The sequence below is a fragment of the Branchiostoma floridae genome, chromosome 3 (assembly GCF_000003815.2).
Source record: "Branchiostoma floridae strain S238N-H82 chromosome 3, Bfl_VNyyK, whole genome shotgun sequence".
Lineage (NCBI taxonomy): Eukaryota > Metazoa > Chordata > Leptocardii > Amphioxiformes > Branchiostomatidae > Branchiostoma > Branchiostoma floridae.
The window spans coordinates 25060604-25083873 of NC_049981.1; the positions used below are offsets into that span (position 1 = coordinate 25060604).

The 23270-nt window shown below is 40.8% G+C and overlaps 2 protein-coding genes across 2 annotated transcripts in view; both read left to right on the forward strand.

Moving 5' to 3' along the window:
* Nucleotides 1–696: 696 nt before the first annotated feature.
* LOC118411778 (integrin alpha-PS1-like) lies at nt 697–23190 on the forward strand. Its single transcript, XM_035814264.1, has 25 exons — nt 697–928; nt 4037–4164; nt 5116–5207; nt 5640–5755; nt 6784–6880; nt 7527–7602; nt 8205–8324; nt 9360–9606; nt 9935–10037; nt 10684–10804; nt 11459–11687; nt 11947–12099; nt 12507–12574; nt 13462–13619; nt 14037–14219; nt 14695–14783; nt 15382–15607; nt 15955–16031; nt 16351–16431; nt 20576–20684; nt 21125–21250; nt 21415–21483; nt 22222–22380; nt 22681–22817; nt 23166–23190. The coding sequence occupies exons 1-25, from the start codon at nt 762–764 to the stop codon at nt 23188–23190; spliced, it is 3156 nt and encodes a 1051-aa protein (XP_035670157.1). The 5' UTR covers nt 697–761.
* LOC118411330 overlaps nt 23172–23270 on the forward strand; it is a gene marked incomplete in the record, with an annotated part of 4353 nt that continues 4254 nt past the window's right edge. Inside the window, 1 exon segment of the mRNA XM_035813545.1 lies at nt 23172–23270.

Here is a 23270-nt window from a genome sequence, read left to right on the forward strand (position 1 = left end):
TTTTGTTCCACAGTGGGCGGTGGTAACTTTTCCTGTGGTTCATATCACACGAAGCAGGGAAGCTGAGAAGACAACAAAGAAGTTATTTAAACCTTCAAGTTTATCTGCAACTTTGGTGTCCTGTGAATTGAGTAAAATTTCATTTTGGGGGAATTCTTGACAATTATACGTTGCGGTCACACTGGCATTCGACGAATTTGCACATGAAGCCCTTATGAACAGGTTATTGGTAATCGTAGTTTTTCTACTGCATTTAAAACCAATGTGCAATGCATATAAAAAGATTTGCAGTGTCAAAAGGCGCTTACTATTTAGCGTAACATTGGTGAGATTTATTTTATTTCATCTTAAGTTGCACCCTTTCGCGAACCGCGAATTGTTGATTTTACAAAATGCAACTTCATGCGCCAAATTGCGCCATTTTGCGCAGAACAGTGCGATGCCCGCTTTACCTGTCACAGGTGTTGCTTAGTCCTGTTAAGGGTATGACGTAACTCTTCGATGTGATTTGGCTCTGCCGTCTGTCACCCAGGCACTAATTGTCGACGCCACCCCCTCTGGGTACACATACACTGTGACAGGCCCACATATCCGTATAATAGCGTCGCCTGTGCTATAGGTAACGCGAAAACCTGAAAGGCTGCTACGGGAACTTCATTAGTTATGCACCAGGTGTCATAGGCCAGAACCCACCTCCAGTGCCCCGGGCGCACTGTGCATTCTTTAGACCTACACTAGGCCACCTTTGCCTGTGTTCCAACATGGCGTCTCTTAAGGCGCTCCCGTCTGTTTTCTTTCTTGCGCTCTTAGTGGCCGTTTCTTCCTTCAACTTGGACATCAGAGACCCCGTGATAAAGACGATGCCATCAAACACTGAGTTCGGGTATTCGGTGGCGCAACACCACATCAGGGACGGCGATGAGCATGTGTAAGTTGCACCTCTACTCTGTGTACCATAGGCCGCCTTACTCAACTGACTTTTGCCCTCCAGTGGACGTATAGGTCGTAGGTCTACCCTTGTCTCTGTTTTGTAAAGTCTGTTATCTAAATCTCCCTTAAAAACATATCAATCTATTGTACCCAATGTACCAACGAAACTAGAAGTTGTTTGCACTCATTCGGAGTGCCCATGTTTTGTTTTCTGAAATTATGGACACAAGTGAAAGTTGTAGTACTGTTGTATTATCTCCAACTTGAAAAGCAGATAGAATGAACCGTCTTTACTTTAAAGTTTTCCAAACTTTCTATCCAATCAGAGCCCCGTCTCTGTATACATATGGTTAGACTTAACCGGTACCAGTCCAAGACAGACAGGAACCGAGATGATCTCCCTGTCTGTACCCAGTGTTTATGACCTGTCCAGCTTGCTTATTGTTCGACATGTTTCACGAGGACAAAGATACCAGATACGCGGCCTTTCTCCAAGTGGTAATTATGGTGTGGTGTGCTTCTAAACTTAAGACTTTTAACTGCTATGTTTGTTGTGTCTATTTGTATTATGTTAAAGACCGGTCTGTTCTTTGGGCGGAAATGCCGAACAACTTAGGTAGCAAGCTAAATTATTCATAAAAAATCGACTCTCTTTGTTTGTTAGGCTACAAGCTCTGACATTGTGTTTTTTTGTGATTGTTTTTATGTTTACAGCAAATGTGACTTTTTCAAGGAACCGAAATAGATCTAGAGGCAACACAACTCATATCAAGTCCTTGCTTTTCCACGTCTGTCACAAGTTTAGAACAGAATGGAAAGTGTTGCTTCGTTTTGAGTGCAGATTGCTACCTTAACGTTCAGAGCGACATTTTGGCTAATGAGATACAATAGCACAATGATATAATCATGTTTCTCTTGGCCTAGGCTTAAAGCATTACATGATACACACACAAAACGGAAAAAGTGCACGTTGGATATTTGACGACCGGATATAGATTTTAGTCATGCTTTTTAGTCACAAATGACGCCTACGTTCTCAAATTCTGCACCCAAATAAAATATGCTGACCTAGATAATAATGATTGTAAACTGACATATGGGACGCACCAATCGCGTGCAGAATATTTTCCCGCCAGGCAAAAGAAAATGGGCCTTGTTGTAAATGCGCTTCTCCAATCTCATTCTGGAGAACAAACTATCAAACTAGTCAAACACAACAACCTGACTAAGCAAAAACGACCACCTTGAAAGTCAAACAACTTATGATAAGTGTATTTAATTTATTATGAGCATAAATCAATCTTTCATGTCTGGTTTAGCTGAAAGACACCCAAAAGGACGTAGGTACTAGGTGTTCTACTTGTATGCGACAATTAAGTAACCTCCTTTGTATCCGTGACAAGTCAGTTACGTTTTTGTCTTGTTACATATTCGTCGTACTTTATCTTATTTCACCGTGCAATTTTTATGCAATCAACATAATTCAAGCAGGCTGTGACAGAACCAGACGCCGACAAGGATCTAAGACAGCCATTTCCGTAACAAGGCATATGACTTTTGTACCCGTGATACATGTACATGCACGACTGTTCAAAGAGTTGTGATCGTAAGACGGTCGATCGTACTACCGGGCCCTTATATGCAATATCTCATAGATTGAATGCCCATATACCAAAAGCGTAGGTGTGCAAAGTTGTCTATCAAAGTTGTTACATCTGGCAAGAGTTGATGAAGCCGTGATGACCATGTAATCAGGGGAGATAGGTAAATAAACGGGAGGCGGAACGTAACTCCAGGGCGAATAGCTTTCGTGAGTGCTTTTGTCACCCTGAAAACCATCTGGTCAATAGAAGGAGACCACTCGTGTTATCTCGTGAAATAATATACCTGATTTGCCACAAGGGGCGAGCATTTCATGGGGAAAGCGAACTTAACATACTAAACTTTGTGTCTAGTCGTAGGGTACTAGTGCTGATATCATGCAGGCAAACTGTTCAATAAACTACAGTTTGGTACCTTCGGGGTAAATTGCATAAAAGACACATTGATGCATATGTCATTTCAAAGCGTCAAAAATGGCATTAGATAAGGCAGACCAACTGTCTTAACTATCTGGAGACAGTGGGAGAATCTCAATATACTTAAATCTAACATACACATGCATTCAAAGTTTGTTACCTTTGTATGTTTCTCATAAAAATAACTACTACTTTTATCTAGACAATCTATTTTCAAGGAAGCCTGGTTGGTTTTTTTTACATTCGGTCAATTAAGAATACAGCATAACTAGTTCGTCAAAATAACTTAAGTTGCTTGCACCAAATCTGGTTCGAGATATAAGATATAATGTATAGGGCCTATCTATGAAAATACATGGACCTCTTAAGGCAACTGTATAGACGATCTGAGAATTGATAGTAAAAATAATTCTGTGTGGGGTATGTTTCACTCCTGCTTGATACGCAAACTAAACATATTCTGAATATATTTGTACAATATATGAGTTAGGTACTAATTTATGCCCAGATGTGTTAGGAATCTGTGCGTGTTCTCGCTCGGGGGTAGCATGTACGGGTACGGACTCCATATTGCTCCTAAAAACCAGTCCGACGAGGTGATTTGGGACGACCTTTTCAAAAGGGTCAAACAGCGAAGCGGTGACAATACGATCAAATGAACCCACTACCTACATGTACCGAGGCAAAACCAATGGGATTGAAGGGTAGTCAGTTTGGCCATAGAAATCTTACGTAAGGCCATACTCTGGTCGTCTCAAAACTGAAGAGGGTATGCGAAGAAAAAAAAGGCTGGGCACCAAAAAGTTTGTTATGGTTGTTTTCAATATTTTTTTAAATTTCTTTCTTGAACTTCTCCATTACAATATCATGATTCCTAAGTGTTCAGGATGGTTAAACAAATGGCTGAACAGACATAGTATAGTTAACCCAAACATACCCAGGATCATGATAAATGTTGTAACAATGTAAACGGAAATAAATATATGCTTTGCAATGATGCCCAGTACTATACAATTGATAAAATGGAAATGGACATATGGTTGATCAACTTTAAAGCTAATAAATCAAACTTTCTCCGTCTGTCACAGATTGCTCGTTGGTGCACCGAAGGCCAACAGTAGGTACCTGCCGGGGGTGGTCGAACCAGGCACCGTGTACAGGTGCCCCGTCACTTCGGAAAAGGACGACTGCGAGGAGTTGAACTTTGACAACGCGCGTAAGTTCTTGTTATCTCATCTGTTGTGCATATTGGCGTGGATGTAATCCACATAATTCCTTGGCCGGGGTGTTTGTATCTGTCTTATTTATCTCTTTTTGTATTTGTACATATAGATATTTATCTTTCACTCATTGTTGCCTTATTTCCTTAGATTGTTGGTGCATTTCCCATGTATTCTAATTGTACATTGTTTGTGTGCTCTTAATTAAAGTCAGGTTTGTTAATTGCATAATTGGCATACGCTGTCTTAATCATAAACATTAAACTTGCTGTATATCAATAAGAGAGTTCTCGAAGGTCGAGGGTGAAGGCCCCTGAGACACCAACAAAATGCGTTCTAAATTGCTATCTACCAATGGAATCTGGACATGTAAAACGAATGGCCGACACAAGAACTGTTTATGAGTCAGGGGGTTTCACCTTTGACCTTGCTTATGCGGACTTAAAATCGCGAATCTCCTTATCAAAATTTGCAATCAAGCTAATGTTAACGTTTTTACATTTGATCTGGACGAGTGAGTAAACATAAAACTAAAGAGACAGGATGACGTTTTAAATGAACTATTCAGAGATAGCGTCTACTAAAATCGAAATAGTTCCTTTAACGCTTTGTGTCAACATTATTTGATGTCACCCAAGAAAAGAAACTCCAAAACTAGAAAGGCCAATTCCATTTCCTTTTTTTATAAGAGACAATTCCGATTTTGAACGCATTTTTAGGATTTGCTTTAAACTTTTTTTCTAAAAAGAAACTTTACAGGCAGAAATTTGGTTTCAGTTGTTACAGGTAACCAACCTCGGTTGTCCACTACGGTACAGAGATCTCAGATTGGTATATGTAAAACATAAAATCTGCATTCAAAAATTTGTCCAAATGCATGACCATTCGATGTACTTAAATGAATGATAGTGGGCGTCTTTTAAATCTCTATTTGTCTTCAACTGAAGAGCCCAATCGCAACTTGGAGAATAAAGAAAAGCAGTTCATGGGTGGAGCCATTGCAGCTGACGTTCTGAGTGGAGAGCCGGGCAAAGTGGCGGTAGGAAGTCGTCCTTTGCCTACTCGTTGTGTTGCACAGTACTCTGACATCTCACACTCACAGTTGATTTTCTTTGAAGTTTCTGTAAACAAATAGCATAAAGTTTTTGTTCTGTACATTTTATTTAATTGTATTGTAAACGGACTCAAGACAGAAGTGTGTAACCAAATGTAACACTCCTGGAGATCCAAATAAACAAACAAACATGGCAATATGTCATTTTCAACATCATATTGTAATCATATAGATGCATTTTGTAAGAGCACAAGTATATCAAGAAACTAATCAAAGAACGTTAACTACACATTTTCACATCAGCCAATTTTCAAGGCTGTTTAAAGCCCCAAATTCAAACTGTTAACAGGGTGTGAAATACAGGAAGACAGATTTATACTTCCGAGGACTAAACAACTTTGTGTCTGCCATCTTCAGATCTGTGGCCACCAGTACAAGAAAGTTGAAGGATCTGGAGAGTTAAGGAAAGAGGCCCCGGTCGGACGCTGTTTCTTCTTGGAGAATGACTTTCGAGGGGAGATTGATGACCGGACGTAGGTGTAGGCTTGTTAGCCAGGATGACAACCAATGACTAAGGCCCCTTTTCACTAAACGGCGATCAAGCCTGTGCTGTCACTGCGACCTAAAACGGATGTGTGTAACATCTGATTTCATACTGGCTATATCATACAAAATGTAAAAGCGTGAAAGGCAACAAAATGCAAAAAGCGTAACAAAATTCGTTTTTTGTTGTTGTATACAATTCGTATAGCGTTCTGTCAAATTTTAGGTCGCAAAATTCAATTAAAAAGCGCAAAAAGTTTTTTCTATACAATTCGTTGCGCATTCTGTCAAATTTTGATTAGGTCGCAAAGAGACGGCGGCGGGTGTGCCGTTCTGGGGGAAAGAGGTAGAAATGAGCGTTTTCATCCTTCCACATTCCAATGAATATGGCAGGTGCTGACCGGTACCGCCAAGTTGGTGTCTCCAATTTACAATTGCCTTTTCAATTAATCGTTAATCTCAAGAGCTCAAGTGTACGCTGCAATTTTGTGTTTTATTCATAATTCTTCTGTTACATGTACTAGCATGTTCTAAAAGAAGCTGTAGATATTTACAACTTTAAATTTACCTTTCAATGTACAAAACGCTTGAGTTACGATTCTCTGAAATGGTGATAGGGACACCAACATTTAGCGGTGGCAACGTTGATGACATCACTCAAAAATGCTACACAGTCTTACCTGCCTTGTTCACATGTATATGCACAAGCACTACCTACAGTAGTAGCACACGCACTACTACATATTGCATCATTTGTGATTATTTTGTTGAGCTCCCATGGGTCTAAAAGCAATTCCGCTGCACCTTGTTTGCTAAGTTAGTTTGTTACTTACCTACTTTACTCAACTTTACTTTACTTTGCAACTGACTACAAACTCGAAGCTGAAAACGCAACGAATGTACGGTACGGTACTGTTCGCGTGCGGCACTGGTTGCTCAACCGACCAGTCTTTAATGATCTAGGCAAAATGGTCAGCAATCCAACCCAATTGACAACGACGTTTTTCTGCTTTCATAGACCTTTCGGAGACACTGGCAGTTTTGATCACGAGCAGTATGGGTATGCACAGGCAGGAACATCAGTGGTCTTTAGTCCTCACTTCGTTCCCGGTCCGGTACGTAAACCCACTATTCAATACTACGCACAGAACATAATGCGGGGAAGTATTGAAGATGTGCAATGCAAACGTGGAACCTTAACTGTTTAGAAGGACTCTGCATTCGTTCTAAAAATGCTGACATTTCTTGACAGTTTGATGCACAATGTGACTGTTACCTTGCGAATCCCATTACATGCATGTCAAACCTTCATAGTCATTTCTTTTAATTAAACAGATGATTTATCAACACGACAGTAGTCCATACAATCCATGTGGTCAGCTGAATTTCCACATAGAGTAAACGATAACAAATTTTAACATTAACTTTAACATGCTTGAGGTTATCGTTTGCGTTGGTCAGCTGTCAGCCAATCAGATACTAGTACTCCCCTCCTGTTATTGGAGTAAAGGAAGGCTACTACTGTAGTACCAGCCAATCACGTTGCCTCTAGACCGTAGGCGACGACGTGATTGGTTGGTGACGGCTGGCCAGCGCTGACGTCGCCACTGAGAAGGACGGATCACAAACCAGTTCGCCAGGGCTGGGCTGGAGTCATTGCTGATGACATGTACAAACAGTGGGTCTGTACCCGAGAGAATGGATTAATAGCCCTTAGCCACACACACACAAAAACACACTTTAAATTCTTATTCTTTGTAGGACGACTTTACATATTCAGGAGGTGACTATGAGGTGGATATCGTGCTGGGAAACCTAGGAGTTTACAGCTGGACTGGTAAGGAAATACTAAGTTCACGTTGACGGTTGAGCTTGTACATTCCGAAATCTTGGAAGTTATTTCAACATTCGTGTCTCAATCAAACTGTTACAAATAGTTATTACCACTACATAGCAGTACATATGTATGTAATATTATTTTGTAATTTATGGCAGGTACTAATTAAGCAAAAAAGATTATATATGCAAATAAGAGTATAATTTGCATAATTAATGTAGCATCATTCCTCATTGGTAAATAGTGGGAATTACATACTTGTGATATCTTTAACTTAGTTGAAGGTGTACAGCAGTATGCATATGAAAATGTAAGTGAGCCAGCCATTTGCATAATCTATGATGAAATGCAAAGAGAAAGGTCAATATATGTTGTTGAATATTATGCTTATTGCAGCCTTATTTGCATAATCAATTAGACAAGATGAGACAATGAAATTAATCTACAAGTGGAGGTATGAGGTTGCTGAACTCTTGTTTCATTCTGAAGTGCTAATTACAGAAATCAGTCTACTTTTTGTACATTCTATTCATTGATTTATTTGATACAAAATGCACAAATGTTACAAAATCTAATGTTGAGCTGATGGAAATTTTTTTCAGGTACTGTATACTCGACTTCTGGATCCGAAAACCCCCTGGATCAGTCGAAGTTTGCCAAAAAGGGTGGTTTGGGGAAGAACAATCTGGAACCTCTCGGTATAGATAAAGGAGCTATGTTGGGTGAGTCAAAACTGTCCAAGTGCGTACATGTATGTGCATTGATCAACCGGTGGTTATCTGAGTGTCAGTCCCATATTGTAGCCTCCATAGCAGGCCAGCAAAAGTGTATCATGAGCCATTAAAAAAGCCCCAGAGAGCCTGCTATGGAGGCTAGATTGATATATACATTTTGAAGAGAGTCATTCCGCGAAAACTACAACTTGTGCGGGCCGGTAATTGCTCCGTTCAAAGTCTGAATTATTCAGCTGTCCTGTTTAGATATCATCAGTTTGAAGGGCAGTTGGGGCGTTTGCCCCTTCCCTGCCAGGGCTTTGGGGCGATTGCCCTTCCAGGACATGGCGTGCCAGTATGGTGATTGCCCCGAACTGGACTAGGGGAGCCAATGGGGGTGAGTGACCAATAGGACTTCTGGTACCAGTTTTGGGTGATTGCCCCCAACAAGCCTGGGATGCGATTGCCCAACAGGACTTCGGGTGCCGACGGGGGCGATCGCCGCTAGGATGCCTTGGGATGTCAATGTGGGCAAATTTACTCGGTTTGGGGGGATTGCCCCCAACAAGACTTCCCACAAGACTTGGGGGCAATAGCCCCTACCAGGGGAATGAAAGTACATGACAAGCAGATTTTGCACATGTCAAATATTTTGTCAACCTGCTGTCTGTTCATTGTATGTAAGCTCTGTGCACAACATTTTACCAGTCTCGGCTGACCAGTGTAATGTACCTGCTGTCTCATTTTCGATAGATATAAGACACAAGTACAATCTGTGAATAGTTTCATCAGGTTTGTAAGTAATTGGATGACAAAGGTCTTTACACAACCTGAAGTGTTTTATTCAAGCCAACATTACGGTAACCTAAACAAGTGTTCTTCAAGGATGACTGTTCTGTTTTGCACTGCAAAAAGGTAAGCAGTCAGAAATGCCATGAGGAAGGTGGCTGACAGTCAAATGTTGGATTGAATAAAACACTTGTGTAACTTTGTCATGATCCTAAAACAGTTACTACAATCTGTTTTTGTTATTTCCACCAACAGGTACATCAGTAACATGTGGAAAATTCCGAGACTTCACAAGCGACTTTATCGACTACGGGTTTGACTACATTGGAGGCGCGCCGGGCCACAACCAAAGTCTTGGAGGAGTCGCGTTTTTCCACAAGTCCATTCCGGATGATACGCAGAACTCCGACAACATGCTGTTTCCTTCCTTCATCCTCCAGGGGGAGCAATACAAGTCTGGTTTTGGCTATGCAGTCTTAGCTATAGATCTGAACAATGACGGGTGCGTTTCCTAAAATCTTTCAGACAAAATTGAGTAATAACCTTTAATATGCCTAAAACGTAGTTCAGTGCTCATGAGTCAAACTAAATCCAATCCAATTTTGTTAAGTTGCTCCAGAGAAGGAAGCCTTGACTTGTTGTTTTTCATATTGCTTGATTCTAAATGGTTTTTGCAGGTTTTCACAGTGTTTGATAGTACAAATACAAGACACATATATTTGCGAAAGACGTCAAAAGCGCAAAAATAAAACTTACCCCAAACATTCCAATGTCTACTGAATAGAGTTAGATCAAAGTTTTAAAATGTTTGTTCTTATCTTCACTATTAGGTATGATGACCTTGCTGTTGGTGCACCACAGTATATTGGTGCAGATGGAAAGGGAGGTGCAGTGTACATCTACATCAACCCTGCAGATCCAGCCCTCAGTCCAGTAAGCTACATAATAGTATACTGACACCTCCTTACCACTGAAACAAAATCTTTTCTTAGTACGTATCAAAAGGATTTCATTGATAAAGTGTGTTTGTACGTTTGCTGTCTATCAAATCATAATGTTACTTTTTGCATCTATCAAATCATAATGTTACTTTTTGCATCATATTCAATTTATAAAGTCGAATACAGAGGTAATAGATATCCAATTTTACTTTTTTTAGTCATTCGACAGTTGCTCAATAGACTCAATTCAGTGAAAAAAAGTTTCAAAAGATCTTGGAAGAAGGGGAAAGGTTTTGTTTCAAATCGTTTTGCCCATAGGATTGATCAGTGTGACCATCCTGCTTTGCTTCATTCATTCATTGGGGTGAAGTTTTTTTGTCTTCATTTATGTGTGGAATAAAGGCCATTGCCTCGGCCCTTGAGCTGCGCAGTGAATCCTCAGTATGGCTGAGACAAAATTACCAAGTAAGTAGGTTTGTCCAACTGCTGAAGAGCTAAACTATGTACATGTACGTATACATGTAGGCCCCGAAAAAGGGTTCTAGGATACTTGATTGAGAACACGTTTTTGCTTGTCATTCCTACTGATTGCTCAGACAGGAGTGCATTTATCATTGGGCTTTTCATCCCCCGAACAGAATAATGACGGGCGCTTGGACAACGTTCAACCAATCAAACTCCACGGAGAGGTGAAGGGCGATTCTTTCTTTGGAGCCTCTCTAGCGAGGATGGGTGACATGAACGGAGATGGCTATCAAGGTGTGTATGGTTCTAGATCTGAGGTAACATTACGCTTTCCCTTTATCCATTGCTGTTTTTATAAAAGGATCAACGATGAATATTTATTGTGTTGGAAAACAAATGGTTACAAGTGATTTGAAATGTGTATGAATCCCAGTGCATTTAAACAATTATGTTATACATGTCTGCTTTTGTATCTTATATAACTATCATATTACCAATGTTAAGAACTGTACCTTTACAGGATTTATAATTCCTGTGTACTGGAACATTAAACACAAAACTGCAGCTTATCTATAGCACAATCATTGTCATCATATAATTGTCATCATATAATTGTCAACATATAATTGTCATCATATAACATGCATCAAAACAATTTCTGCTGCAATACCATAGAAAGCTGCTATGTGACACACAATCAAACTTGCCCTTCATTTTCCTGACACCTGTTTGATTCTTAGACAAAATACAGATCCATCCACAGCATCTGGACTAATATGCTGTCCACTCACAAAAACACACAGAGAATATAACCTTTTTGCAAAAAAAAAAATGATTCATCCACAGTTTTCATCTGTTTAAGTGTTATGCTGTCCACACACAAAACCACACAAAGAATATGACCTTCATGGCAAAGGCAATGATAACATCTACCCTCCATTGTTGCAGACCTGGCTGTTGGAGCACCTTATCAAGATGGTGGCAAAGGGGCCATCTACATCTTCCTTGGCAGCAGCAGTGGCATCATTCAGAGTGCCGCACAGGTCATCAGGAGTTCGAAGCTGAGCTCCCCGGTCCGTAACCTCGGCGTTGCACTGTCCGGAGGACTGGACATGGATGGGAACGGCTATCCGGACCTGCTGGTGGGGGATGGGGAAGGGACAGCCATGTTGTTCAGGTATGTACATATTCTCAAGGACCTAACATGGTTAATATTATAACAAAACAAAAAATGAAAAGCATCTGACAGTGTTTTTTTGGTCAATAACACCAATGGCCATAACATGTAAGAGCTGTTTTATGCAACATTGCAATATAACTTTTGTGAATATAACTTTTGGTAGATTTCTACTTGTAAGTATTAATGTTATTGGCATTGATGTTGTCAAAATATGTCATGTACCTCTCTGATATTACTGAACATGATGTTTTCACAGGGCTCGACCTGTTGTTGACCTGAAACCTTTAAGCCCCAACAATGAGCCTCTGGTCATGGTACCCAGGCCAGGTGAGATGAACTCTGACAAGATCAAACCAGATCAGGTGGTCTGTCAGCTGGACCAAAACAGCCCTGCTGATGTCTATGCCTGGTGAGACAACTTCCTATTCCACGTCATTTTTTCCCCTAATTTTGTTGTCAATTACAGTACTTAATACTTGGTAGATAACAAAGGTCTTTTTATACAACAAATTCTATTCAAGACTGAGTCGTCTCGGTGACCTGTTAATAGCGACACCTAGCTGCTGTGCATATTAGTATCTGTCAGAATTGCCCTTAGGAGGGGGACATATGGTCACCAAAATGTCAGTCTTGAATAAAACACTGTCTTGGTTTTGTACAAAAACGTTTGACTTAATAACCTGGTGAAACTATTGTAACTAATTGAAATTATCGTTAATTTTGCTGAATACATTGCACATTTACTTTTTATTATCTTAGTCTACCTTCTTCATTAGACTGCAGAAATATCACCATCTTCATAAAATTTGTTTGCAGTGTCGAGGTCAAGGTGTCATTCCAGTACGATGATGTCCAAGATCGCCCGTTTGGCCCTAACGAAATTGGTAAGTACAAAGTATTGTGACTCGGATTCAGTTTCAGTTTATTTATTTTACCAGGAATACATCTCAGGTCAGCGTTGACCTGTTTTTCAGGCAATCCTGGGCACATGCGCATACATAAAAACAACACAATAACAATGAATAACAACATACTGTAAAAATAGCATTACTAAGCCATTAGGTGTAATTGGCGCCTAAATGTCCTGAACTTCATCATGCTTCGTGTTTCATGAGAAAGCTTGTTCCACAGCTGCACACCGTAGTACTGCAGACTGCCACGAAATGACGTCACTCTGACATGTGGCAACTGAAGCAAGTGGGGGTCATAGTCCCGTAACCGTGTAGACGCTGCACGTGTGTTGACCCTTAGGGTCGGGGGTGACATCCATCGGAATAATGTGGACATATACGATGGTGCTCTTCCCCGGATGGACTGTATATAAAACATCCCATTCGTAGTGCCCATCTAACAAAATGATTTAACAGTAGGATTAAATGTTAGTGCCAGTTTGTGCTGGCTCAATTTTTATAAAAGAAATTAAACAATGCTTCATATGTGATGATTCGAGGATCTGTTTCTTCTATTGTTTGTATATATCTGCCATCCTGAAAATTGTGTCTAAAGTCACATCCAATACAATATCCTCCAGCAAAATGCATTCCTGCTTGTTGAATGATAAAATGTGCAGACCTGTTGAGCATTTTACTAGAGATCTCTCAAATGACTTGATCTTTATAATGGCAGATATATGTCAATTTTGGTTACCATACAGGATATCATATATTGACTGTGTTTTTTGAACCCAATTTATTAATTCAATGTCTTACATCACATTGCTGTGTAACCACAGATTTATTCATTAATCTCTTCATATTGATGATGATTACAGATATCAAGTATGAACTTGAAGCTGATGTCGATGTCAGAAATCCCCGAGTGTTCTTCTACAACACCAGGAACAGGAAGACTCCCAAGATATCCCACACCATGAAAAGGGTAGCACCCGGCAATGCAGGAAAGGAGAAAACATATCGACTCTACCTGAAGGTCAGGGTAACCATTGATAAGATCTAGACTCCATGCTGCTTTTAAATGGTAACAATACCTGTTTTAGAATTTAACAGTTGGTATATAACAATAGTTTAGCATAATACATCAGTGTTGCAGTTGAGCTTGAAATTTCCACATTGTTTTTGAAGAAAACTTTCACTCCTTCCCACACCATATGGGGTATGGGACAGCACCAGTCCCCATTTTTATAGCCCTTGGGCCATACTTGGACCATGGACATCAGAGTTCACACTACAGCTTGGGGCATAGTCCTAGTGGTACAAATTGTAGTGGTGTACGTGTGTGGTCAACTTCCACTTTCTCATATCATTAAGTGCTGACACTACTAAGCAGTTACTTGCAACACCTGTATTTCGTTGTTACTGATACAATGTACTTTCCTTTTGCTCACAGAAAGATGAGAGGAACTTGGTAACACCTGTCAAGGTGAACTTAAAGTACTGGATAGAACAAGACCCACCAGCCCTGTCAACAAGCGGCAGAAACCTCCCCCAGCTGAATGACTACCCGAGCCTTAGTCCCACCTCGGCTCTGAAAGATGGCATGCGGGCAGAGAAACTAACATCATCAGTGAATGTAAGAATACACTTATGCAAATGTGAAGGTTCTTTGGAAATGCATTCTTAGCCTGGCATCCATGCTACTTTAGACAATCCCAAAGCCACATCCCTATTTGATATTGAACACCTCCCAAATATCCTTATACTAGCTGTCTGTGCTCTATCTTGGCTGATAACATGTTCAGCACCAAGGACAGGGCTAAAACACTAAGCTGATCCAATACTGCCTAATACCATGCATCCCCGAAAGTTTTGTAGAATTTTGTTTATTCCTTATTGAGTGACCAAAACACACTGGTAGTCTCTATGGATTTGAAGATTAAAGATGCCATGCATGTGATTGTTACACAATCATCACCATGTTTGGACAAGCCTAACTCTAAAACTTTTTACTAGTTTACATGAAGTCGCAAGAAGTTATCAGTATTACATGAACTCAACTTGAAATGTGTCCAATTGCCTTGTTTTTTTCTTCTTTTTTTACACAACAGATTGAGTTCTTCAAACGAGGTTGTGGCGAAGATCAGGTTTGCGACTGCAATCTGAGGATGGATGCTGCTTTTGTAAACCTTCCAGAACAGTAAGTTTTCCTTTATCTCATTAGCATGAAAGGAAACTAAAAGGTTTGGTCGTCTTTAAGATATGCTTGACAAATTAGCATAATAGAATTCAACCAAGCCTTTATACTTTTTTAAATTCAACAACTGTTGACTGACAATATCATCTGACACAACATCTGCCTCAGTGTGGCAATAGCTGATTGAAATTTCCTTTGGTATGACTAGAAATGCCCCAGATGAGTCCACTGTCTTAGATTTCTGGATTCATCACATCATTGAATTAATTGAGAATATTGATGTTAGCACTGTCTGGTCAAAACATGCATTTTTCATTGCTTTGTTAAGAAGATAACATTTTTGGTGCCATTTGTCAGTTGATTAGTTGACAGCATGACTGAAGATCAAGCTGAGGATGGATCTGTATCATTAAATTTGGTATGGCTCTCTGGTGTCAGCAAAATGAGATAAGTTTGAATATGGGCCCCTTAGCAGCTTTCTATGGTACTGCAGCAGAACTTCCTGTTTTTGTTTCTCATGTCCTAGACATGCTAGTGTCACTGTGTGGTATCAGTGGTATGGTTGGTGATTTCAGTTAATCAAATAATCCACTGATTATAGGAATCCAATGCTGCGAGTATCAGAAGACCAAAGGACAGTCAACGTGAAAATCACAGCCTCAAATGATGGTGAGCCAGCCTACAGCACACGACTACTGGTGGCGCATTCGCTAGGGCTCGACTTCAACAGGGTGCTGGCTTCAGATTCAGGGGATGTGTCTTGTCAGCCAAATGCTGTCAACCAGTCAGTGCTGGAATGCAGCCTGGGAAACCCACTACGGAGACAGGTGCTGCTTATGTTTGTGTTGCTAGCTTTAAGAATATGCCTGTGAATAAAGAGCTTTTGTTTCCAATTAGTCTGTTTATTTGCTTGTGTGTATATAGTTACTCAAATGAAGTAAAGTGGCTGGTTTCCACAGACATGTTGGTGGAAAGTTCCCAGAAAGATTCTAGAATAAGTGATCTCATTTTTTTTTCCAATTTCCTGCTATATGCATGTCTGTTGCCGTAGTGAGAAAATATACATTTGACTTAATCAGCAAAAAGTTCCTCATGCCCAGTTGGTTACCTTGGATCAGGTGGTTACTCTGGCAGGTTTGACTGTACTCATTTTACATTGTAATTTCTATTACAGGAAGAAGTAGAATTGCAGTTCAGCATCAACAGTCGCTTCCTGACGGAATCTATGATGATGGAATTTGAACTAAACACGTATGTCATATTCTCTCACTATATGTACTACACATAACGTTACATGTAGTAAAATAAAAACAGCTATTCACAGCAAAAATTTATTTCAGTCAAAAATAATTGATTCTATTTCATTTAATGTTCTTACTTGGTCATTCTAAAAAGCTATAATTCAAGAAAAATAGAAGATTGTGTAACTGTTATCAAGGAAATTTAAGTCATTCAAAACTAACAATGGTTTACTACACTTTGTAAGTTCAGGGTCAATAGATAAATAGTTAGACAGAGACTGTCTTTGTTGGACAGATGATTGGTATTTTGTATTGTCCATACTTTTCAGGACCAGCTCAAATCAGGCAGATATGCCAAACGAGGTGCTAGCATTTGCTGTTTTGGCAGAGTCAAAGCTGACACTTGCAGGGTAAGAGTGCTCAATTTTATGTACAATGTCATGCATGCAACGGGAGGTGCCCAAACACGGTACGCTTTTTCTTGCGCTCAAACTCATGGCGATCCATCGCTAGTTGCCTGAGAGTGGTCAAATTTTGATGACTGAATTTTTTACACATAGATTTGAACAACATACTTGAATAAGAAATGCATTCATGTGGTTCATGAACCTTTCGCGCTGCGTGTTACAAGCGGCAAACACTGTGAGACAATTTCGTGTATGTAACCTTCCAATTTTGTACTACGCTGGACAGTGTGCATAACTTGGTACGCTTTTTTTACATTTTGCTCTCTTCAGAAGTAAGTGGTAAATTTAAGTACACAGAAAACAATTAATAGTATGATATTTTAGCTTTCTTTTTACAGTAAAATCGTGACTGTATGTACTTCTTGTCTCACATGAGGAAGGCTGTACCTAGAACAATCCAGCTGATGTTTTTACGGGCAATGGGCTAAATGCACTGATTGTGAATGCCCGACTAAAAAAACCATTACGAAAAAACGACACCGCCAACATCAACAAAACTCTGTCTGATTATATGAAAATAGCATCTACATCTCTCTATCAAGTCTTATTTTCATAGACAGCACGAATCATTTGTTACAGTCAAATAAATCTTTGGAGCGTTCTCTATAATAATGGTTTATTCAAAAGTCAGACGTCACAGTTGCCACCTTGCAGCCAACGGCTGAATTGCGTGGTAAACTACACAAGATAAAAATGTCAAGAGCTCTAGATACACTGATTAAAATATACTGGTCTAAATACACAAGTTAAAATCGTCGGTCAACGACGTTTACAGTTGATACAGTTTCGGGGTGTTTAAATCACAGATGTTCATAGAATATCATACATATATATAGGATATTATCATACATATATAAAACAGTTCAAAACACAACGAGTAGCTAACACAGCGAAGGCAATTAAGCGTTCAGAAGTCTAGTCATGTGAGGAACAGCGCTGGATCTATATCTATCAGTCTTACAGTGTATAATGTCTAGTTTCTGTGATGATCGTGTCGACCTTCCACTTATTTCCCCCCGAGAAGAAGGGAGAAGGTGTCTGAATTGCTCAGATGACTGCAGTGATCTGGCGAACTTCATCGTTAAGGCTTCGCGACGGTCTTCGAGTGTGGGTAGGTCTAGTAAGTCACGTGCCTTGGTGTAGGACGTAAAGTCAGGGCCTAAAATGATTCTGCAGGCACGTCTTTGAACAGATTCGATCTTCTTACTGAGCACGCTGGGTAGTCCGGGGTGCCACACGGGGGCACAGTACTCAGTTATGGGACGGATGTAAGTGATGTAGACTGTCACAAGATCTTCGGTTGGGAGGCGGAAGTGTTTGAGTTTACATAGGAGAAAGAGCCGTTGACTGGCTTTCTTATACATAGTGTTGACATGAGTGTTCCACTTCAGGTTTGATTGAAGATGTATTCCAAGGATTTTCATAGATGGTACTTCTTGGAGGACAACATTACTGACTGTGAGTGGGCGAGGGATGTAAGGGACTCTGTTGAATTGTATGTACATAACTTTGCACTTTCCAGGGTGGAGCATCATGTGGCTTTCTTTTGACCAGCTGTCCAAGTCAGTTAGGTCCTGTTGCAGGTGTGACGGGCTTACAGGTGGGTTTCGGACTTCCAGCATGTTCAAATCATCAACAAATTTCCAGCGCTTGGAGAGAGCTTCTTGTGCTGCACTATTAATGTAAGCAGTGAAGATAAGGGGGCCCAGTAACGTACCCTGTGGCAGACCACAAGTGAAGTTCCACTTCAGGTTTGATTGAAGATGTATTCCAAGGATTTTCATAGATGGTACTTCTTGGAGGACAACATTACTGACTGTGAGTGGGCGAGGGATGTAAGGGACTCTGTTGAATTGTATGTACATAACTTTGCACTTTCCAGGGTGGAGCATCATGTGGCTTTCTTTTGACCAGCTGTCCAAGTCAGTTAGGTCCTGTTGCAGGTGTGACGGGCTTACAGGTGGGTTTCGGACTTCCAGCATGTTCAAATCATCAACAAATTTCCAGCGCTTGGAGAGAGCTTCTTGTGCTGCACTATTAATGTAAGCAGTGAAGATAAGGGGGCCCAGTAACGTACCCTGTGGCAGACCACAAGTGATCAGAACGCTGTTTGAACACGAGCCGTGGTATCGCACCACTTGGCGTCTGTTTGTGAGAAAATCGGCTATCCATCTGACCAACGAAGGCCGCAGGCCGAGTTCAACAAGACGGCAAATCGCGACTGTGTGGCTGACTCTGTCGAAAGCTTTGCTATAGTCAGTAGAGACTAGGGAACAAAGAGTATTAGGCTTGTCACATGCCTTGAATAAAGTGTTTGTCATGTCTAAGAGACAGTGAGTGGTAGATCGGCCTTTAATCCCACCGAACTGCTGAGCGTCAATGTTCGGGAGGATGTCTGTCATAGCCCACTGGCAGATGAAGTTTTCTGCGACCTTACTCAGGAGTGATGTTAAGGAGATAGGCCGAAGTTCATTTACGGACGGTGGTTTGCACTTGGGGACTGGGACAACGGTGGCGTTTTTCCACTCATCTGGTACTAAACCTTGTTGGAGCGATGAGTTTAGTATGTCTGCCAGCGGAACACTCAATTCATAAGCAAACTCTTTGATCAGCTTGCCGGGAATGGCGTCGGGACCAGCCGCTTTACGAGTCTTGACCTTTTGCAACTTCATGTAGACGTCCCAGTGATTTACTGTAGGCGGAGGTCGGGCCGGTAGGTAAGCTGGTAGCAATGATAAATCCAACGGCGGTAGGGAGTTGATCACAGTTGCAAGGGATTTGTTTATTGCGTTAGCAATACTAGGTGTGTCGCTGGGATCCAAACCGTCGATCTGGATGTCAGGCTCCGAGCGGTTAGAGTTGGCCATGGACTTGATCTGCCTGTGCCACGAAGCGATGTCTTCTTCTTTTAATGATTTGACGTTCGTGTGGTAGTACTTTGCCTTGGATGCGTGGATCTTGCGCTGTACGTTGTTTCTTATGTGTCTGTATGTCATTTTGTCATTGTTCACGAAGGCTTTTTGGCGCAGGTAGATCAATGACTTGATTTCAGGTGTAATCCAAGGTTTGTCGAACATGTGTAGGCGGGTGAGTTTTACGGGGAAGAAATGGTCCATCTTGCATTGCAGGGTGTTGTAGAAAACACGGGACTTCTCGGCTGTGGTTGGGGCTGACAGGACTTCCGACCAGTCATGGGTAGTAATCCACTGACCGAATAGACGTATACTTGAGTCACGGAAAGGCCTACAAACCCGCTTGATGATCTTGTTGCTGACAGGTGTACTCTTTGCTTGCACGACGACGGTGTTATGGTCACTTGTGGCAAGGGGGTCGGATATGCTCGGAGTGGAATAGTAGGAGTTCAGGTTGGTGATTATGAGGTCAAGGGTAGCTTGGTCTCTTGTAGGGCGGTCTACCAGTTGACTAGTCTGCCACCTTCACGGCCACACTCCCTTGGGAGTACAATGGTGGCAATGTTTATGTCGCTTCCTTTTGGTTGCTTTTCTACTCAACAAACATTTGAAGACCCATATTCATAGTGTTTTATGGAGCTTTATTTATGTGCATCATGGCAGTTGTGTGACTGCTTGGAAGAGTTTGTATAGTTAGCGACACGAGCCGCCAATACACAGAGGCCGGTGACCGCAGTGATTCAGCACTGTCAACATTACTGTTAGAATTCTGTTTTTAAAAAAAAATGAAGTAAATATGTTAAAGTATACTTGGAATGCAAATTAAAGCTGTATGCATGGACTTGGTTTATTTACCTTTGTAATCAGCATAGTCAGTGGTAACAAACACGGTGTACTTATGGATAATAAGATCAGCAAAAAATCCGTGCCGTCTTACGACGGGAACCGTCTTAGGACGGCCCCCGTTATATTGCAATTTCTAAACAACTAAAGGGGGTATCTTAATTGACTGCATCAAACTGCACTTGAAAACTGTGCAAACTTTGTTATGACGTGCTAGGCATTTGTTCTCAAAGGCTAATTGTGAGTGACAAAACAGTAAGAAAACCGTGCATTAACAGACAGTATTTCCAAGAAATCGAAGAGACTGACTTTACAGACTGACTTTTCTTCAGGTCCTCCAACCCAAGAGAGCTTTTCTACCAGGAACCCAAGAAGCTGGTTGGTGAGAGTGCCATGGAATTTGAGGAGAACATTGGGCCAGCAGTGTACCACATCTATACGGTAATAATGACATCATTGTTTGCTACAGGACTGGTAATACTGCCAAAAATTACGGTTAATGACCAGCACCCGAAGTTGCTGATCACCAAAAAGTCACCAAATTGAGAATTGAGCATATTTTTAGTCTGAAAATCTACAATTCCGTTGGATGGATTGGTGACTCACTGATCCCTAAACATCATGCAGTGATCTAAAGAACATTTGAGCTCGCAGACTATCTTGGTTATTTTCTATTTTACACAGTACATGAAATGCAACTAACGATAGACATGAGGGAGTTGCCAAACAATGACTTTATGGATAGTCCTGGACCATCAGTCTGTCCTTGCATTTACTTTCAAGCAACAAAGTTTCACCCAACTGTCACTCCATCTATGATATGTTTGTATGTGGGAAATATTAAGGGATGCTAACCAAGTCATGAATCAATGTTTCCACAGCTGAAGAATACCGGGGAAGGAATAACTCCACGTGCAGAAGTTATGATTGACTGGCCTTACGAAACTCCGAACGACCCGACCTTCCATACCAACGGCAAATGGCTGCTGTACATCATGGATATCACGGTACGTTTTATCACTAGATTACAAATAGCCACTGCTGCGATAAATGGTACCATGCAAGTTAGATAACCCATTTGAATTTATTGCTTCCCTGTAACATAATGCCATTCAATACTTCTTGCTTGTTGTGTAACAATCTCAATTTTGTTACGAATTTCTAATCACAGTTGACTGGACATTCTGATGGTGATGTGTGTGAGCGTCCACCCGTCCTCAGCAATCCTCTTAAGATCAAGGTAATATTGATTATAACTTGAATGGACATGATGTCCACTACTACTATAGTGGTCAAATAACACATCACTTTTAAAGATGCACAGATTATATTATTTACTAATTCATTTCAGGTTTGCAAAAACAATCAGGAACATCTTGAAGTTCTTTGATTAAGATACTCTGTACTCTATAACTTTCATATGAAAACAAAAACAATTCAAAAATGTTTTAATAGGAAGAAGTTCAACTATGAGAGATAAAAAATTTAAATTTCCTTTGATTGTGACATACTGGATAGTCCTCTCCTGCCAAATCCACTGGCAACGTATAGCAAAATCATGTACTAGCAAGCAGACTGGCTCTGGCCTGCACAATCCATCCTTGACAGGCAGTGATTCAACAAATTTTTATCTTAAGTGACCAGCCAATCACATTGGTCTCTTGCCTGTAAGAGGAGACATGATTGGCTGATAATTTTCTGGAGAAATTTTTCTCTGTCCAGCATTTTTCAAAATGCTAGACAGAGATGTCTGGGACAGCATTATTTGTGGCACCTTTTAAAATATTAGGATGAACTGAACTGAACTGAACTTTCCAGTCAGGGAAGTCTGACTGGCTGACAGCTCTCCAGTACTAACACAGCCAAAAGAAAAGATTACTATAACTGTGTAATTGCATCATACTAGAAGTGAATGGCAAAAAAAAAAATGCATAGCGATAAGACAAAAACCCTCCCCTACGTTTATTTTGTCTATCAGGAGGGTGCAGGTGTTGGAGACGTCCTTGACAGAGACCGTGACAATGTGAACATCACAGACTTTGGGAACGGGATACGAACAAGGGAGAGGAGGGACGCTGATGAGCCTAGTGCTGGAGAATCCAGGTCGCTGAAGACAGGGGAGAAACTGTCAAATCTGGTAATTCACCACTCTTAACCTCACTTACTCATCAAGCTTGTTGCCATAAAGTGTTGCTGGTTGTCCTAAAGTTATCTAGTTTTTAAAGATAACTTTAGGACAGCCGGCAACACATTCAAAAGCATTGCCAGGACCCCTTTATGCAGACCCTTGTAATGTTACTGGGTAATGTTTGATCTCAATACTTGCATCTCCATCTGTGCCAGTTGCGGTCTTTTGCGGTCTGATCAGTGGTCACAGGATACGTGGTTTATACAAAGTCCTGGCTGACTGTGTTAATGAATGTGTTCCTCCCTACAGCACTGCTCCGGTATGCCTGAGGACATGGCCCGATGTGAGAGGATCCGCTGCACCTTCACCAACATTCAGAAGGACATCAAAATCACCATCAAGGCCAGGCTGTGGAATAACACCTTAATCATGGTAGGACTTAGCCAGTGTTTACACACTCAATCCATTGCTGCTTTTGTCATAGTGTTTCTGGAGGATATCATCATGATGTTGTTCATTTCCATTCCCACATACTTACTCTTACTTGAGTCCAAAATAATTGTATTAAGCTGATCTTTTACGGCAACCCCAAATGTTTGCCACCTCCAATCCTTACATTTATAACTGTAATAGACTTTCAACAGATCTTGAAAAAGCTATTTACTGAAAATAGTACTAACTGTTACAAAATCATTGTCTCTGAATTGAATTTCATTTAAAAGCTTTCTTGGTTATCCTCAATTAGCCAAGAAGTGTTTTCTATTGCTGATTTGACATTTCTATCTCCGCCGTAGGAATACAACCGTCCAGGAATGGTGAGCATCAAGTCCTACGGACAGGTCACCCAATCGAGTCTGGCGATTCACGCAAACGGAGGCAGGCTGATGTTATCACACAAG